Source organism: Cydia pomonella, chromosome 12 (assembly GCF_033807575.1).
Source record: "Cydia pomonella isolate Wapato2018A chromosome 12, ilCydPomo1, whole genome shotgun sequence".
NCBI classification, from domain to species: Eukaryota; Metazoa; Arthropoda; class Insecta; order Lepidoptera; family Tortricidae; genus Cydia; species Cydia pomonella.
The window spans coordinates 1,019,415-1,039,765 of NC_084714.1; the positions used below are offsets into that span (position 1 = coordinate 1,019,415).

Consider the following 20,351-nt stretch of genomic DNA (forward strand, 5'->3'; position numbering starts at 1 on the left):
CCATATGAAAGAAAGTATAGTGTACAACTTGAAATACAATGGCTTAGGTAAACGGGATCTAGGCGTTCAGGGGTCCCCTGAACGCATTTTCCAGAATGACCCCCAACCGCGAAAAATGGCGAGAAATCGCATGGCAAGCAACATCTGCGCCTGATGTACGTCATGTCAGTTGACCAGATTCAGATTTTATTCATAAAACATAGTATTTTACATGTCAAAATTAGGTTGGTACATAAAACAATTTCTTTACAGAAAATTAGGCACATAAGTTAAACAGGCGTTTAACAGGTACATACATAATATATTATTTTTTAATGTCTGCAAGTATTATTTTCTAAGTATTAGGTAGAAAAAAAAAAGGTTTAGTTTACAATTTATAATTTCGGGTCGCTTCACGTCTCGACCAATTCGTCAATAGTAGCAAGCAAGATTTGTTAATAACGTTTTTAGACGATTTGCAAACGTGATATCGACCACGAAAAGGTAAACTAATAAAATAAAAAACAAAGCTGTAGTTACGGCTTTTTAGAACAGGGGGTTTGGGACGGTCCCATAACACGTGCTGGTCGTAAATTATCAGGGTACGGACGAGCACGCTATCTGGGATACTTGTTCGGATTCGGAGGCGTTATAATAATGGATGTACTAGTAGATTTTTACGCAGTTCACTATTCGTTAAGAGTCACATAAAGCTGCCATGCTGAGATGGCCATACGGTGGTGATGGCTCCTCTACACGATGGCCCAGCGCTGGACCAGCGAGATGGCCATACGATGGTGATGGCTCCTCTACACGATGGCCCAGCGCTGGAGCAGCGAGATGGCCATATAATGGTGATGGCTCTTCTACACGATGGCCGAGCGCTGGACCAGCGAGATGGCCATACGATGGTGATGGCTCCTCTACACGATGGCCCAGCGCTGGACCAGCGAGATGGCCATACGATGGTGATGGCTCCTCTACACGACGGCCCAGCGCTGGAGCAGCGAGATGGCCATACGGTGGTGATGGCACCTCTACACGATGGCCCAGCGCTGGACCAGCGAGATGGCCATACGATGGTGATGGCTCCTCTACACGATGGCCCAGCGCTGGACCAGCGAGATGGCCATACGATGGTGATGGCTCCTCTACACGATGGCCCAGCGCTGGAGCAGCGAGATGGCCATACGATGGTGATGGCTCCTCTACACGATGGCCCAGCGCTGGAGCAGCGAGATGGCCATACAATGGTGATGGCTCCTCTACACGATGGCCCAGCGATGGATCAGCCAGATGGCTGAAACAAAATACAAAACTTCTCCTCGCAATTTTTTTTGTATAACAATTTGAAGTGATGAAAACTAGGACTAGGATAAATATATCATCTACACATTCCTACTTATTATTACAAAGCCGCTTTATAATCTTATTACCGTCTCTCCATGTGTACTGCCTTATCACCCCGAAGGCACATGTGTGATTGTCTATCCATTCGCAAGACGTGCTGTCGATTTTAACCCGAGGGCACGAGATAAGTCCTAGAGTAACTTCCCGAATGCATGCAGGGTTTTGCAAGGTTTGACCGGCTAAACTGTGGTAATAACTATCGCTGGCGGTATTTCCGGGCTCGGTACATTCAAACCTTCAAGGAAAGAGCGCACTTCTATCTTATATTTATATTTTTTATAACATCATTGGTGACACAAAGGCGCAAAGGCTTCGGTAGCTCGGCAACAGGCAATTTGCATAGGAGGCTACTTTGCCTCCTATACAAATATAATAATAATAATTTAGCCAATGTACGTCCCACTGCTGGGCACAGGTCTCCTCTCATGCGCGAGAGGGCTTGGGCTATAGTCCCTACACTAGCCCAATTGGGGACTTCACACACACATTTGAATTTCTTTGCAGATGTATGCAGGTTTCCTCACGATGTTTTCCTTCACCGAAAAGCTAGTGGTATCAAATGATATTTTGTACATAAGTTCCGAAAAACTCTTTGGTATGAGCCAGGATTTGAACCCGCAACCTTCGGATTGAAAGTCGGACGACATATCCACTCGGCTACCACCGTTTTCCATATATAATAAAAAAAGATTGGGTATCATCCTGAAGTTCATTCTACACTAGGTAATTCAATTGTCCCTTACTCGCAAAACTGATCCGAATACACGGCCAGGTCTATCCATTCGCTTCGATTGAAACCCTCCGGGCGCAGGATAATCACAAACGGTCCATTGTTAACTGTCAATTCCTAAAGCTTATTGCAAAGAGATAAGTTCGATCAATGGTGAGTCTATTGCTATTAGTATTTAGGAGATCAATTCTAATTTATTTACTTAACAATTTGTTACGATACGTCCGCCCAGACAGGCAGCTTGCTTAGCGTCTAGAGCCTGGCGAGTCACCTAGCGACTAGCTTAGTAAAACCAAAGAGAATTTGAAATAGAGGTGTATTGTCATAGAAAACTTTGTAGCGACGTAAATTTACTGCCATCTTTAAACACATAATTAAAACTTTTAGAACGCCATTTGACTTTGATCCTTATTCTTTCACCTAATAATAATTTAATTATGTGTCAAAAGTTGGCAGTAAATTTACGTCGCTGTAGTTTTCTTTGATAATACACCTCTATTTCAAATTATATTTGGTAAAACGAACTTTCTATGATTTTCGTGACTGGCCACACTGCACGCTTCGCGCCTAGCTAGTCACTTAGCGTGTATTGAAATAAATAATTATTTTTGTTTTTGTCGGCTACGTCCGCACATGCAAGCCAAGCCTCTAGACGCTAAGCAAGCCGTCTGTATGTGCGGACGTGGTCTTATGGTTCTGAATCATGCCTATAAGCGTTGATGAATAAACAACCGGCCAAGTACAAGTCGGACTCGCATTGCAATAGTACATTGTGTATTAAGGGCGGTAAACAAAAATTTACCTAAGCCGAAGGCGAGGGCTTAATTAACACGATATGATATACACAATAAAAATAACTGAAAACCACTATATTTAATATTTAATACGTATTCTTGGAAAGTTGTGAAATACTCTAGTCTCTCTCTCCCGCCGTGTCTGTATGTATGTATGTTCGCGATAAACTCAAAACTGAACGGTTTTTCATGCGGTTCTCACCTATCGATAGTGATTCTTGAGGAAGTATAATTTGTTAACCCGTGCGAAGTCGGGGCAGTTCGCTAGACTCGCTAGTAAATCAATATCACTGTATACTAATACATTTCGCTCGCGCATACTAATATTCCCAAAACTTTCCCCATTTATCTCCGATACAGCCTGCAAATCGGCAATAAATTGTAAACTAGCGACAAGCCTAACCGCTTTAAGCCTCGCTCGTGTTGAGGTAATTGAGCTCATTGAGCTTCTCAAAGCGTGCTGAGCTTGTACATTGAGTTAGTCTGCGCTAGTTTGTAATGACACTGTACAGATAAAGTCGAGTTCACTAACATCCAGTGTTGCCGGGCGTACGATAATTGTCGCACACGTACGATAATTTGGGCTCCGGTACGATGTACGTTCCAAAGAGCACTATCGTACGCAAAGGTATAATTTCCGCCCTTGGACGCAACCAAAAAGTCTAGTTTTTGAAGCGAAATTTGACACTTTCCTACAGAATTAGGCTACAACCTTTTGGGTGTTCGGCTCCTTGGTCCTACGTCAAAAATGTGGAAATTCACTGTAAACCATTTCACGATATTCTGACGATAAATTGCGTTTACTTTGATTATACATTGGACATGTAGGCTTATTTTGCAAGAAATTTTGGCAGTACGGCCTTTTTGATAGGTGTACGATAATTTTTTCATCGGTACGATAATTATTTTCCGCTCACCTGGCAACACATCTGTAAAAGGGAACGTTCTAAAACTATATTTACACGATCTTATTGTTAGTGTCTGAGAGATGTGCAATAGTAAATTGTGTATTAAGGGCGGTAAACAACATTTTACCGAAGCCGATGCGAGGGCTTAATTAACACGAGTTCGTGATATACACAATAAAAAAATAACCGATAACCACTATATTTAATATTTAATACGTATTCGTGGAGAGTTGTGAAATACGAATAGGTAGGTTTTTAGAAACGGGATATCGTGACGTGACGTACGCGTTTGCGTTAAGTCTCATTTTGTTTGGGATTTAGACACAGCGCGCCAAGCGGGACGTTTTGGAAACTCAAAATCCCATACTAAATCAGACTTAACGTAAACGCGTACGTCATGTCTCGCTGTCGAATAAATTTACACTAGGGTTACTGATAGATTTAACGACTTTTTTGCTATAATTAGACGTTCACAATTATAACTCAAACAAATCATGTCAATTAAAACAAAAAATATTAGGTACTTTGCTAATCCGCGAAAAGATGCTCTTGAATCGAGTGTTAACCCGTTATACTTACTTGCGTAGTTTTACATGCAATTAATAAAATAAATAATAAATAAATATAACAACCCACCACCTAATGCTTATTTGCTATATATTTTTGCGGTGGGAGGCTGGGAACATTAATTGCATGTAAAAATACGCAAGTAAGTATAACGGGTTAGCACTGATTGACTAGGACGCTATCTTTTCGCGGATTAGCAAAGTAATATTTTTTGTTTTAATTAGTATGGATTTCCGCAAAGTAACGCCTGACTGTATTCATTATTTTAAACCATGGGAATTTATTAATACGATTTAAATAATTATAAATACGTTTGTTTATTTAAAGCAACTAAATTTAAATGACCGTGTTCGTGTGACTGAAGATGAACTTAGACAATATAATATTTAGATACTTAAACGTAATTATGTATAATATAATATGTACAGTATCTATCAAAGCACATAAGCCCATCTATAATCTAATTACATTATACCTAGTTAAGCAGAACGGTCTAATCCTAAAGTAATAATCTAGGCTTATATTATTATAGATATAAGTCGCCTGTACACCTACGTAAGCATACAGATTATTACATTTATTTTTCATCTACTAGGTAAAACCTTATTTTGTTGACAGCCGCTATTCAACTATATTTCAACATTTTCTTCAATGCCCTTTGTGTCGCAAAGTGCCAATTTTGACACAGAATGTATTTAAATGGCAGGTTAAATATTGACTCGTAAGTGGCAGTCTTGGCTTATCGTATATGTTTACATTGGGGCGACATCTTACTCGGCTGGTTTTTTCTTAATATTTGAGTTTGGTTGCTTATTTAAAACTAAACTCTGCCTGCGACTTCGTCTGACTAGAAGAATTAAAGAGTTTTCAACCTCATTTTCACATACTTAGAAGTAAAATCCTGCCTTTCAGCGCGGCTTACGTGGGCGACAGGGGCGTAGCTACCGCCGTATCTGCCGTATCACTTATACGGGGCCCTCGGGCCACGGGGGCCCCCAACGTGCGTTTTTGTGAGAAATTTTTACTCTTTCTAAGGGCCCCAATCATATTTTTATACGGAGCCCCGCCAAGGCACGCTACGCCGCTGGTGGGCGATGACTCGCGAATGCGACGCGGTGCGGCGCGGCGGCCCAACGGCATTCGGAGATCGCCCACGTAGAACACTTCCATATGTATCAAAGGATTGAATTCACCCGCGCCGCGCCGCGCCGCTTCGCGTTCGCGAGTTATTCGCTCGCGCAAGACACTGCCTTAGTAAAAGTCTACAACATTTGAGTTATACATATGTATTTTTTATTGATCCCAGAACAGTATGGTTCAACCTTCTAACTGTATCGACTCAGGTGATCTATGCCGCCGTGACCCCGGTGGCCGAATGGCTCAGGCACCTGCCGCGATAGCAGAGGATGCTGGTTCGATTTCAGCCTGGGGCACTGGAGGCCTGGGTCACTTTTTCTTAGTATATTACATTTATTTCAGTTAAAAATGTATAGGTAGAGTAGTGTTTCTACTTGTAATAAAAATAAATTAAAATATTTTCTGAAAATAATTTAATTTGTTCTAATACTTCTAATAATACATATGTGTTTTAGATGTTATCTACCATAGTTTTGGTTATACATTGTTTTCCATCCACGTAACGGAACTACGAACGTTTTTTTATACGTAAATTACAACGAACTAATACAAAATCTATAGTTAGTGACTATACAAGTCTGACTATACCTCGTTTTTTTAAAGATTAGTATTTTTCTAACCTCAAAAGTACTGGTTCTCTTGGAACTTTTTGTTCCGAGATGTTAGGGTTCCTATAATATCTAATATTGCGGTACAATAATTATGTAAATGACACTATAATCTAGTGCATAGTTACTCCGATTTAATTGTGGAGATGAAAAGTTACCACTACTTTTGAGGTTACATAATTTCTAATCTGTAAAAAACGGGGTATAAAACAACCCAACTGTACTGTGCGTATGCGACGTCATATTGTAATGTAATGCCGTGTGTTATGAAAGGGACTCGAGGAAGCTTTTTCCCAATAGGGATCAGTGAAATTAATAAAAAAAAACAACGGGTAGCACTCCGGGAGTGCCGGCAGAAGTGAAAAGTTGAATATAAAGTTGTGCATTTTTGATATTTTGGAATGGTTAGGGAATAATTTTGCACGAATTGCTTTAATTATCAGTATAAAAGTACTATCATTTATGTGGTAAAATACAATATTAATTTATTGCGATATCGTACACAAACATGACAATTTATATTACATCAAAAATTGAACAGTTCAGAAATATTACAATTCAATGACATTGTAACAGTTTTACGGCAGATTCAACAGATTGAAAATTCGTAAGACGGACACGTGCCGTCTTACGAATTTTCAATCTGTTGAATCTGTCGGTCACGTGACCTGCCGCAAGGTTAACATTTTTTCCCCATCACAAAAAGTGCACAGCGCCGCTAAAGAAGTTTTCACTTCAATAATAAAGTAACACATAAAATAAACCAAAATTATATTTACCAAAAAACATTACATGGGTGGGTACTAAAAGTTTTGACAGCGCGACGAGATTTCGGGTTCTAGACATAAACAAAACTCAACCACGATGTCCTATTTCGTCGTAATTACCCGAGCGTGAAACGAGTCAAACACGCGTAGTAACAATAACTTGGCGACCGCCATATATCTCGTTAACGAGTCAACATGTCCCGTTGCCAACACATGTGTGTTGATGTAGTAGGGGATTGCTAGGCTACCAGTATTTAATAAAATTATTTATTTATTTACAGTACATATGCCTACTTTATCGCACCACAGCGAAAATTATCATATTACGTTACTATGTCGAACATTTAAAGGGCCATGTACTGTAAAACGATGTACGATACATGTGCGAATATAGGCACATAATTCGCAACTCGTGTCAATTTAAAACACTCCCTACGGTCGTGTTTTAATTTATCGCCACTCGTTGCCAGTTTCCTATTTTTTGCACTTGTATCGTAATGTACTATTAATCTTTATTGCACAAAAGATAACCTTATAGTACAAAAGGCGCACTTAATGCCACGAGGCATTCTCTACCAGTCAATATTTATGCAAAGCAAAGAGATTGTGGGCGGTGCTACTTTAACAACCAAATATAATACAATAACATACCATACATACATACATAAATACATATAAATATAGATACTTATATTACTTATAATATATACATAAATAACGATAAAACATATAGAGCTTACACATACATCATGAATTTTTCATTATGAATTATGTCAGTTGTGTTTCAATAATGTCCTTTTAATTAATGGCTTCTATCCAATTCCAAGTTTCCGCCAATGTAATGTGTATGGTGTTCATCCTCACCCTCTAGAACATAAATGGTCGCGCACTTTGCGGATCTTCCTCCCGCGGACGCTCCAGCTGTGGAATGAGCTACCTGCCGAGGTTTTCCCGAGAGTCTACAGTATGAGGTCCTTAAAAAAAGAGGCGCACAGATTTTTAAAAGGTCGGTATCGCGCATGTTATACCTCTGGAGTTGCAGGCGTCTATTGGCTACGGTGACTGCTTACCAACAGACGGACCGTATTTATTTTATTTTCCTTATTCCTTGAATTAACACGTACAGTCAAGCTACACATGTTAAAAGGAGTGACATTATACATTAGTTTATATGTTGCTGTGTCCTTACAGGACGTCACTAAAACTAACCACATAATATGTACAGTCAGCGTCAAATACTTCGTAGCAGTCAAAGTGGCCAAATAGTTCGGTACACCATACTAAATATATGGTGTACCGAACTATTTGACTACTTGGCTGCTACGAAGTATTTGACGCTGACTGTACCACCTTTATAACTGGTTTGTGATATGCAATAAACAATTCATTCATTCATTCATATAAGTATTGTCATATGATTGTTTAGATAGATAGATAGATAGATAGCATTTATTGGTAGAAAATAATATTTTACATGTCAAGTAGCAAAAAAAATACATTAGTTTTATTTAAAAGTAATTACATTACTAAAAATTACATTTTATAAGTTATTAGTCGTTTGCCACCGTTGTGGTATAATTTTTTTTACAAAAGTATGCTTTACGAGCACACTCCTGAGATACTTCGGAAATTGCTTTTAGTAAAGTGATAGCTGGACTTTACAGATAGCCACGATGGATTGCCGGGTGCTAATTAAATAGTTCATCGCGTTTCGAGACTAATTCTTCAATAGCGCCCCACGTTCACGTTAGGTCACTGCGAAATTAGTTATAAACAGGGCCCGTAATTTTCATGCCGTTGACAGAAAAATGACGTCACGCTACATAGAGTTGATTCCAATTAATATTTTCGTAATAATTAATCATTTATCAACCTCTTTACGTAAGTTATACATATAATTGACAATCAGTACAGTACCCCTAGTGTAACTTTGATCGACATCATAACGTGACGAACGCGTTTGCGTTAAGTCTCATTTTGTATAGGATTTTGAGTTTCCAAAACGTCCCGCTTGGCGCGCTCTTTCGAAATCCAATACAAAATGAGACTAAACGCAAACGCGTACGTCACGTTTGGAAATCGAATTTATTTACACTAGGGGTACAGAAACGTCTAACTTACTTTCATCTTATTGTCACACAAATAAATAATAGATTATTAATTTATTAAATTATATATATTTTTGATTTTTAACAGCGTAACAAGCTTTTATTCTCGTAACAAGTATTTATTTTGATACCCGTCAATAAGTAAGTTATCTTAATTTGTAGTATTGTAAAACAACTCCCTGTATGTTAAATTACGTCATTTTTGCGTCAACGGCATGAAAAGTACGGGCTCTGATTATAAATATTATCTTCATTTTGAACAACATTAATAAGCAAAACAAAAACATCCTCGAAGCGACGTCATGGTGCCGATGCCGAAGCCGAATGTGAAGCCATTTTGAAATTCGACCGAAAACCCCCCATGACATCTTTGCGCATAATTTAACCCAAGCACTTGACAATCCTGTGAGTCTTGTCAAGATGACACCAACCACATCAAACATAAGTTCGTAACATAATTCTACGCAACAATAACATGGAGTTTGTGACACTTCGCCCGTTAATTACCTAACCATGTTTGAGTTTAACAATAATTTCATGTCGTCGTTACTAACACGAATGTAGACTTTATTGTCTTTAGAATAAGGTTTAAGATTGAAATTTACAGTGCTGACTATGGTACTAACAACATTCGAAAGGGGGGCTAATACGAAATTGTAGTTTTTTATATTGAATTTATACACTAAGAGAGGTTTATACACATTTAAGAAAGGTATTGTGGACATTGTGAATGTCATCTCGATTTGTGTGGTAGGCCACAGCACAGCGGATATCATTCCAGATCTAGAGCAGAGCCCAACTGGGGAAGTACCTCCACCTTACAGAAAATCGCAGCCAAATAACACTAGACCCTACTCATAGCGTTGTGTTCCTGCCGGTGAGTAAGGTTAGAGGTTAGAGGATGCGGAGTGTTAGGGTCGGCAACGCGCAACACCTCTGGAGTTGCAGGCGTCCATAGGCTACGGAGACTGCTTACCATCAGGTTTATCACCGAAGTAGTATATAGAAAAACGCGTTTTTCCATGACAAGTGCTATGGTAAAAGTCTTATTGAAATGACTATATTTGCAAGAGTAGACTGTTACCAAAATTTTAAAAGTAAAGGTAAGGGTAAAGAGGCGTTTAATGAAATAAAGAGTTATTGAAAATTGATTCTTACAAATCTGGACATTCTTGGGCTCATTCGACTCAGAATTGACAGTATTCTACATACTACCATTAACACATTCACTGCCAGACAAAAAACGGCGCACTACCCCAGAAACCGGTGGTCTATAGCTGCATACAAAACAACCCGCCCAGCGGGTTGTCCGGCACCTGAACAAAGTTCACGAGCGCCCACCAGGTGGGTTCCCGGCAGTGAATGTGTTAAAAAAACCGGACAAGTGAGAGTCGAACTCGCCCATCGAGGGCTCCGTGCTTTATAGTATTTGTTGTTATAGCGGCAACAGAAATACATCATCTGTGAAAATTTGAAATGTCTAACTATCACGGTTCGTGAGATAAAGCCTGGTGACAGATAGACAGACGGACAGCGAAGGCTGTCCCGTTTTACCCTTTGGGTACGGAACCCTAAAAAACATGTACCAAAATTTCCGTTCCATTACGTCACGTTTTATTGCGCTACAAATTTTTGGGACATTTTTTTAGCATCTGCTACCAGTGATTCTGAGTTGAAAGAACCAGAATATACCAGGATCTGTGAGAATCAGGCCTTCAATATATTTTTTAGAAAAAGTTCTAAGTTGGTTCGATAGAAAAAAAACATTAAAATATCATTACCCTGCATAACATAACAGTATAAAATAGCTTAGTGATGAAATTACTTTACTATTGACACTGGAGAGAAACCAAGGAATGATAATATTATTAATGTCGCCGCTAACATTGAGTAAGCCGCAATAGGATTACCCATAAATGTCGGGTTAAAAAACTCCCTAACTTCGTTTCGGAGCCCGCAACACGGCCACAATCCCCGCAAATTCTTTAACAAGCCCGCAAGCCCAAACTTTGCCGCACTTGGACTTTAGACGCTGAAAAATTGAGTGAGGGGTTAATCCTGGTGGAGGGTTTTTTGAAATAATAGAAAAATATGTGAAGATTTTATCTTACGTCGGTGGCAAATAAGAATACGGACCGCCTGATGGTAAGCAGTCTCCATAGCCTATGTACGCCTGCAACTCCAGAGGAGTTACATGCGCGTTGCCGGAGTTGCTCTGGAGTTGCAAGCGTACATAGGCTACGGAGACTGCTTACCATCAGCCGGGCCGTATGCTTGTTTGCCACCGACGTAGTATAATAAAAAAAAAAGAGCATTGAGTACTTTAGATCCGTCAGACTTTTTTTAACTTGATTAGAATAGATAGATAAAATACTTCAGGGATTGAAAACCGATATTTTTTTTTATGGGAAAGAAAACGATATTTTTCGTGTTTTGTTAATTATTTCATTTCAAACCGGCCAATCTAATAATCGAAGTCATTATTTATAAACACAACTGAGTCCTACATTTGGAGTTTAAAATTAACAGAAATATATGGTTAATTCGAAGTTTTTGCAAAAAACCGGTTCTTATCCCTGGAATACTCCTTATTAAATATCTTCTTGATGTCTGTCAGTCAGTACCGCTACCACCAGTTGTACACTGACATATTTGATAGCGTGTGCGTAACTTACTTTCTGTGCATCTCGCTCGTACTGGCATATTAGTGCGAGCGAGATGTATAGAAAGTAAGTTACGCAGACGTTAGCGAATATGTCAGTTTGACACGGCTAAGGCAGTCGGGGTAAGTCTACAGATACACGTCGAATTGGCCTGCTGGTCTAAGAGCACGTTCACCGCTGAGCTAAGGTCGTAGCGCTACGTCGTAGTCGATAACATTTTCCAGTATGTAGAGGAAATGCTTCTTAGAGGCAAAATGACAACGTATCATGATTAGTCAATCATGTTTGCTGCATCTTGCTGTATGTACTATTTATTTATTTTTTGCGACAATAAATGACTTTTTTTTTTATTAGCGCTGAATGGGTTTAAATGTTCGCAAAATTTTATTGTACGGGAAGTTTCATAGTTTACCGCTGAGTGACGTAGATTAGTTTATACATTGTGGTTGGTGCCACTACCCCATGAGTTGGTGACACTGACGTTTTTATTAAATTAAAATTTACAAAACAATGCGCTGTAATTTTCTTTGTCCTGCAGCCAACAGTTAATCTATTTTTTTATATGATTAAAATATTTACCACCTCGGTCAGATGTAATAAAGTAACACATTTTATTTTTGTGAAAAAGCTAGAATTATTTGCAAAATCAGTTCCGGTACGCTTCATCCAATGTTTTAATTAAATTTCCCAACAGAAGCTTCGGTGAAAAACAGTAATAAAGTGAAATACCACAAATTCGGAAAGGTTTATTATACCTGGAAATATTGCGAGTCATGGCGTGAGCGCCATTCAGTGGGAAATGAAAAAAAAATTATTCACTGCTTAATTAAACGGTAGGTCTTACTTTCATTTAAATAAAGGTCATTTTATTCCTGTCAAAAATCAATTGTTATGTAACGAGCCGTAGTGGACGCGTAGCACGCTACGTCCGCTACAAAACGCGTAGCTCCGTAGCTAGATTGATGTAAGTACACTCGTTGATTGATTGGGCGTACCCTACTATTATCATAAATTAAAAAAAAATAACTTGTGAAAGTATTATGTAAAGATAATTTTAAAAAAGATAACAAAACATCTAATCCGTCATTATGAAAATTTTGTTTGAGAAATGACCTCATAGTTTCAAAATGTTAACTCAGGTCAATTAAAAAAATGCCCACACATTTTATGAGTTCAACAATTCGCCATTATTGCAAAACAACAAAATCCTACTTCAGAATATTTAGACATTTTATTTTATCATACTTTATAATTAAAACCAATTGTTGACCACCCGGGACCTTTTGTAAATTTATTATCAATTCACTACGTCACTTTTTTAATTACAAAAAACGCCAACCTTTTTTCCGGTGTCCAATTCATTGGTGCGATTTTCCTGTTCTCTGGGCGGATCGTGTGCCCGATTTTATTTTAAATGTGTTTTTATTATTAAATTACGAAGCCTAACCGATTGACCCCGCGGAAAGCCGACGCGCCAATATATTTTGAAAAAAAAAACGGTATAGGGACCTTAAAAACATCATCATGCCGACCTATCTGGCCTAGTGGATTAGTGACCCTGCCTATGAATATTTATTACCTTGGTTGGTATTGATATGACATTGTCAATAAATTTAATTATTTATTTAATCGTATGGCATAACAGAATACAGAAGCATATAATATCCAAAAATTATTAAATGTCAACACAAAGACCAGTCAGCCATTTGATGGCTTCGTCGCACAGGGAGATCAGGTCTTCTGGACGAAAAAAAAAAACCGTTTATTATCAGACAACAAAGGCCTACAGCGTAACGGTGCCACTAATTCTTACTCGTTTAGATTGTAATATCAAATTTTACAATCTTCAAACTTGCAATGCTTGTAAATATGTTCAGGTCATATCTTTACAAGTAAATTTGACCCACTTCTCATTATTCGATTGATCTGACACTTCACACATACGTAAGTTGGGAGACAATGCAATATTTTTAAATTTAATAGACTTTTTGCCGTGCCAATAGTCCGATATTCGCTTAATACTTGCTTTGTTCAGTACCCCTAGTGTAAATATTTTCGACAGCGAAACGTGACGTACGCGTCATTTTGTATAAGATTTTTGACTTTCCAAAACGTCCCGCTTGGCGCGCTGTTCAAAAACCCATACAAAATGAGACTTACGTCACGTTTCGAAATCGAATTTATTTACACTAGGGGTACTGTTCCCATTCCTCGTGTCGAGTCTATACGCGACTTGGGCGTCATCCTCGACACACAGCTTAACTTTAATGAGCACATGAAAGCGTTAGCTACTAACTGCTATCGGAGGTTAGGGTTGGTGGTTCGGAACGCGCGAGATTTCGATGACGTCAGGGCTATTAAATTAGTGTACACTGCGTTAGTCCGGAGTAAACTTGAAGCCGCATCGGTCGTTTGGAACCTGCATGAGAACAAGTACGTCTTGCTTGTGAAAAAATCCAGAAAGCCTTTCCGCGATTCTTATACAAAAAGGTTTACGGGTGTCACCCATATTTGTACCCATCAAAGTTCCTGCTTGGCGTTTTAGGGTTTAATTCCTTAGAGGTGAGGCGTAACTACGGGCTATTGACTACTGTATGTAATGTCTTACGGGGGAACTCGGACTGCCCTGAACTGGTTGCACAGCTCGTACGCTCGTTCGTTCCATCTGTGGCTAAGGCCCAATTTAATTTCCGACCACGAGGTCGTCACCTATTAGCAGTGCCTAAAACACGCACTATGTCCCATGGGAAATCACCACTTGTCCGCGCTCTACAATATATTAACGCGCTCCTCGCATCAGCACCGGAATGTGGTGTATTTGCAAGTAGTTGGATGGATCTGTGTTAGGAATGTATGAAGTTCTGTGAGACGATGGATAAGCGAGAATCTTCTGTCTTGTATTAGTCTTCTTTCTTACATTTGTTCTGTTTGTCCTTTCTAGACTGTATCATGTACCTACTTTGTATAAATACTGTCTATTATAAATTTCACAATGTATTATTTCGCTGTAATGCTGTGTAACTTTTTTTGAATCAATAAAAAATATATATATTAGAGTGAGGCCACACCGATGAGTTGAGTCGTGTCGTCGCAACGCATCAATGTGGCCTGTCATACAAAATATATGTAAAAAAAAAAATGGCGGGCGATGTTGACGCTTTCTGGTCGTGCGTGGTGTCTCTTTTACGGTACCACTGAGCTGATCTGGTTGATCGGAGGTATACATATCAATTCTATGATAAAAGTGCGCAATCTAATTGTGTTTGAGTTTGTTACAATTATCTCGATAATTACTTGATGACTTGCGTGTTGAAAGAAAAACACAGTCAACGATAAAAAAAAAATATTTAGCGAAATCTTATAATTCAGGATCTTTTTAGTTAATTAAATGTTTAGATATATTTTTTTGGTAGCGAGTCGGTTCGCAACGTCTACAACTGCGGCATTGCTGCTTACAGATCCACTAATTCTAATGGCGTTATTCATGAAAGTTTGTCAAATCTAACGAACCGTTGATAATCGTCCTACCCTGTCCGTCATTTTGATATTTCTGTTTGTTAGAGAGACATAATTTAACAGTGGTTACTAAGTTTTATGAATAAGGGGGTTAGATTCTGATATCAAATTGTTGTCCTCAGACTGGTTCCCGGGCTGGCGCAAGCACAGCAGCCAGCCTAATGACGACGGCACCTCCGGCCAGGACTGCGTGGAGGCGCGCCCCTCCCTGCCCCCTCGCCCGCCCCCGTTGGCCCCCACCTTCAAGTGGAACGACCGCGGATGCAGAGAGCATAATTACTTCGTGTGCGAGCGGCCACACAATACAGGTATGTTATTTTTCATAAGACCTGGACTATGTAGCCACGCATGGGACACCTTTAAAATAGAATCATAGACGCATTGTTAGTCTCTTTAGGCTACTGTGGCCAGAATCGAGAAGCAAACTGCCCAAAAACTGAATTTAGTAAGGAGCGAGCTCATGAGCTACAAGGTGTCAATGAAGTCAAGACTGCGTGGAGGAGCGCAGTCCCTCCCCCCTCGCTCGCCCCCGCTGGCGCCCACCTTCAAATGCGCATGTGACACCCTCAAAATAGCAATATCTATAGACTACGAAGGCCGCTCAGCATTGCTTGTTATTGGTAGTCTCCATAGGCTACTGTGGCAAATTAGTATTTACCATCAGTTTTTAAACACTGCCAACATTTTATCATAAACAAGAGCCATAGAGCTGCTTAAGATTGATTTTTCTTGGTTTTAAAATTAATGGCGCCATACATCCCATGACTGGAGCAAAAAAACATAGTTTTTATTTGTTAATAATATTGGAACCAACTGCAGTATCTTTCATTAAATACATTAAAAACGTAAAAGACGAATAGAACATTCAACTTTTAACGCATGCAGTGGTAGAAATTTTACAGGTGCCGAGAAAATATCAAAATACTCAAAATTCAAAGAGGTATGGGCAATATGAATGTCATCTCGCCTTGTGTGGTAGGGCACAGCACAGCAGATGTCATTCCAGATCTAGAGCAGAGCCCAACTGGGGAAGTACCTCCACCTTACAGAACACCGCAGCCAAATAACACTTGACCCTACTCATAGTGTTGTGTTCCTGCCGGTGAGTAAGGTTGCCAGAGCTCAACGAGGGGGGTGGGGTTAGGGTCGGTAACGCGCATGTAACGCCTCTGGAGTTGCAGGTGTACATAGGCTACGGAGACTGCTTACCATCCGGCAGGCCGTATGCTTGTTTGCCACCGACGTAGTATATAAAAAAAATAATTCTCTTAAATGTCCCATGACTGGTCCCGTTAACACATATAGCTTTGAATACCTTGACACTGGCTAAATAGTCCCACTGGACTGAAGCCATTAATTAAAAAAAACTGTACTGAACTGAACACATTCATGTCAAATTCATCGCCTGTTATTACAGTCAGAATACGGCTTACGGTCAAGTTTTATGGACCAGAATTATTGATGATCCGAATACTTTTTATTGGACACTTTACTAGCTAAAGAAACTTCATGTCACGTCTAGTTAATTATGTAAGGAATATTAAATAAAAAGTGCGAACCGGACTCGCGCACCGAGGGTTCCGTACAAATGTAACAAAAAATTTACGGTTTTCGCATTTTTTCCTTTATCTGTGCTACAAGACGTTTCTTCGTACCAAATTTCAAGATTCTGAGTTCACGGGAAGTACCCTGTAGGTTTTGATTCCCTTGCGAGTGTCGAAAATTTGCGGCATAAACGGCTGTATCTTTTGATTGCGTTGGCTTAGAAGTTTGACTTTTTCACAGCTCCAAGGAACAGTAGACCTGAGTATTTGATATAAAATTCCAGCTTGATACCTCCACGCGTTCCTGAGAAAAAGGGTCTTGACAGACAGACAGACGGACGGACGGACAGCAAAGTGATCCTTCCTATAAGGGTTCCGTTTATTCCTTTCGAGGTTCGGAACCCTAAAAATTGCCTTTTACCGAGAAAATACACAAGTAGGTCGATTCTAAAACAGTTTGGTATGGTCTTGACCTGGTTTTGATGCGGCTTAGACTTTATGAAAAAAACTAAAAAAGGGCAAAAAATTATGCACACCCGGGAATACGCAAACCGGACTATGCGCATTTAGGACCAAATGAAGGAAATAATGAAGGTATTAAAGCTATTTTCAGCTTTCTGGAAATTAATTCCTCAAAATCGCATGAAACGGGTGAAAATTAACTGTGTGGTTTTATGAAGCCACGATTCTAGTGAAACTTTTTTTCGTATTGGAAGCATTTAACTTTTTTTATGATAGAGGAGGCAAACGTGCAGGGATCACCTGATGGTAAGCGATTACCGCCGCCCATGGACACCTGCAACACCGAAGCCGGAGCCGGTTAACTGAAAATTTCCGGAAAATTATTCAATGTAGGTATGTAAAATCGCGTTTTAAATCTTAACTTAATAATTGGAAAATTGGAATGGTAATGGGAAATCATGGTGACGTTACAATGGGGTTGTCAAGAAGTCTGCACGTAAGCGAGTACCTAACCGTTGGGACCATTTGGCGGAATCGTTACGTCCGTGACATTCGAAAACTAATAATCTAACTAAAAATGATGATATGACTATTTATTTGCCATTCACGGTAAAACTTGAAATATAGAAAGAGTTTGACGTTTTAAACGTTACCGTATTTAAGGTTAATAAGGTCTACTGTCCTTAAATTTTTGTATAAAATTACAAGCGAATATCAGCCTTCTTGAATTACGTATTGTAACCTTAGTCCGATAATATAGCTTAGTTCAAAGAATCTAAGTGCTATAAATAAAATAGAATTTTAGTAATGCTCTAATACGACATGCGACAGAAGAACGAAAAGATTTGAGACGATCTAAAAAAAGTTTAACTTTAATAAGTTTACGATACACGACTCTCAAATGTATATTTAACGCCACTGGTTGACTACCCCTGCCCGAAATTACTCCTAAATTGCGATACGTAGTTTGATAGTATACCCCTGAAAGTGTTTCACGACCAGTACCGTCTACGACGTGAATATTTAAACGAGTAGAAAGGTTGACGATGCCTGTCGCAGTTTATAGAAAGGTAGTTTATCGATATTCCCAGGGGTCCGCAACCTAGATTCGAAGACAGTGTTTTTAATATTAAATTAGGAATATAATTTTGTTCGTATTTAAAACTATCTGTTGCAATTTATATTATATATATATATATATATATATATATATATATATATATATATATATATATATGCCGCAAAATAGCGAGGAATGGCGCAAAATGATACGGAGAGCCGACCCGAAACGCTAGGACATGGGACAGAGGCTGAGATGAATTACTTTTTAACATAATAGGCCTAGTTATTAGCGCGGTCCATTATAAATGGCAGTCCCCTGCCAGTGACAGCGCTGATTGCTCAAACTATCAACCGAAAATCAGAAGCGGCATGTAAACTTTCAAAATTTCATATTGATTTGACATTCATCGACTTTAAACGCTAATAATTTAACAGTTTAAATCAGTTCATGAAAATGCAGACCTAATAGTCTCCCCGTAATATGTCGCGCGTGTGACTAATTATAAATACATGAGTTAAACAGCTTAAAGATTTAACCTTAACTCTGACAACACCGATTGTCAAATGTGTGGCGAAGAGGAAGTAGAAGTAGAGTACAACACCTAATGTGTGAATGTCACGCCCTCACTAGACAAAAAAATGAAGGACTTTGGAGCAGGCTATCCATCATCCGGCATATGGAGATAGTCGAAAAAGCTCTTGAGTAGTTGATGGATCTTTTCTAATTATACAAAAGATCCCTATAGGTCAAAGTGTATCCGATAGGGCCCCCGAAAATCTTAAGAAAAGATAAGATAACATTAACTACACGTACTCATTCGAACCAACACAAGTTGTCCCCGAGGAGCCTGAAATTTTTTAAACGCGCATTCTTAAAGTCAAGAAGCAAAACATATTATTCGACCTTAGGTAAATTTCAGCAATATCTGCCTTTTTTATAAATTTAACGCTTTCGTACCTAAAAACAACTTTCGGCTGGATTCGAAAAATGAGATACGATAACGATAAGTTCTGGTTTAGATAAGTTCTCATTTAGATATCGTTTATATGTCGTAATTGGATGGTAATCGTGAAAAAAAATGTTTCTCTTTGAATATTTCTATCTGAACCTGTACCATGCTATTTTGAGTCAATAATTTTATATCTTTTAAGCTAAACTTTGAATAAAGAGACAATACATAGATAATACTTCGAAGACAATACTAAATGTAACAATAATATTTATATGAAAACTTTGAAAAGGATCCGAGAACGAATATGAATTCCGCTAAATAATTTGAAATACTACTTATTTGCATTATTACGTAACTTTTTATAACTTTCACCAAAGGATAACTAAAACTTTTTTTTTCCATACATGAATGACCAATCCTAGATCACATCACATCAAGATAAGATAGTTAAAATTGGAACTTTGAGCCCACAGAAACTAATTTAGGCACAAACCAATTTGCAGCGGCAGGTGTCGCCAACATCTCGGGCGGCGTTAAATATTCACGTGGACAGGATTTAGAAACCGTTCCGAAGCTCTTATAGAAACATAAAGGCAAGCCTGAGTAATTTATATTACGTATATACACTTACTCGTGTCATGGTTGGAGACAGGAAGCTATTTTAGGACAAAATTAAATTTAACGGCGTGACGAAGTGTGTACTCATTTTAGAAATTAATTAATTTACTAATTTCTGTATTAAAAGACTCAAAACTCAACAAGGGCACTTTAAACGTCAAATGTTATTGTATTTGTTGTTGTTGTATTTATTTTCTTTGTTGTAATTTAATATTTCTCGAAACATTTACATTTGATAAAAATGTTGTCAAGACCTGGCACTATTTTATGCTATGTGACATAACTAGCAGGGGTGTGCAACTATAACGCTAAAGCTCTTAAATATCTATAAAAGCAGGGATTCATTTTACAGGGATCTTTGAACGTTTCACATTTAAAATGAAAACTTACCATATTATCTCAAAATAATATTACTTATTATTCGTTCGCGTTAAGAATGCAGTAAAATCATCATGCCCCATAGGCCTAGCAGAGATGTTCGTAACCAACCAAATGGTTCCTGATAAGAAAGTATACGTTCAACTG

The 20,351-nt window shown here is 38.7% G+C and overlaps 1 protein-coding gene and 1 long non-coding RNA gene across 4 annotated transcripts in view; one reads left to right on the top strand and one right to left on the bottom strand.

Moving 5' to 3' along the window:
- Positions 1 to 20,351, top strand: part of LOC133523223 (uncharacterized) — a 524,757-nt gene that overhangs the window by 355,115 nt on the left and 149,291 nt on the right. For all 3 annotated transcript variants that reach the window (XM_061858700.1, XM_061858702.1, XM_061858701.1), the window contains one exon: positions 15,310 to 15,495. In XM_061858700.1, coding sequence (XP_061714684.1) covers positions 15,310 to 15,495 — 186 coding nt within the window. The remainder of the gene's footprint in view (positions 1 to 15,309; positions 15,496 to 20,351) is intronic.
- The window catches only part of LOC133523241 (uncharacterized), a 321,866-nt gene that overhangs the window by 92,710 nt on the left and 208,805 nt on the right, over positions 1 to 20,351 (bottom strand). The window lies entirely within an intron of this gene.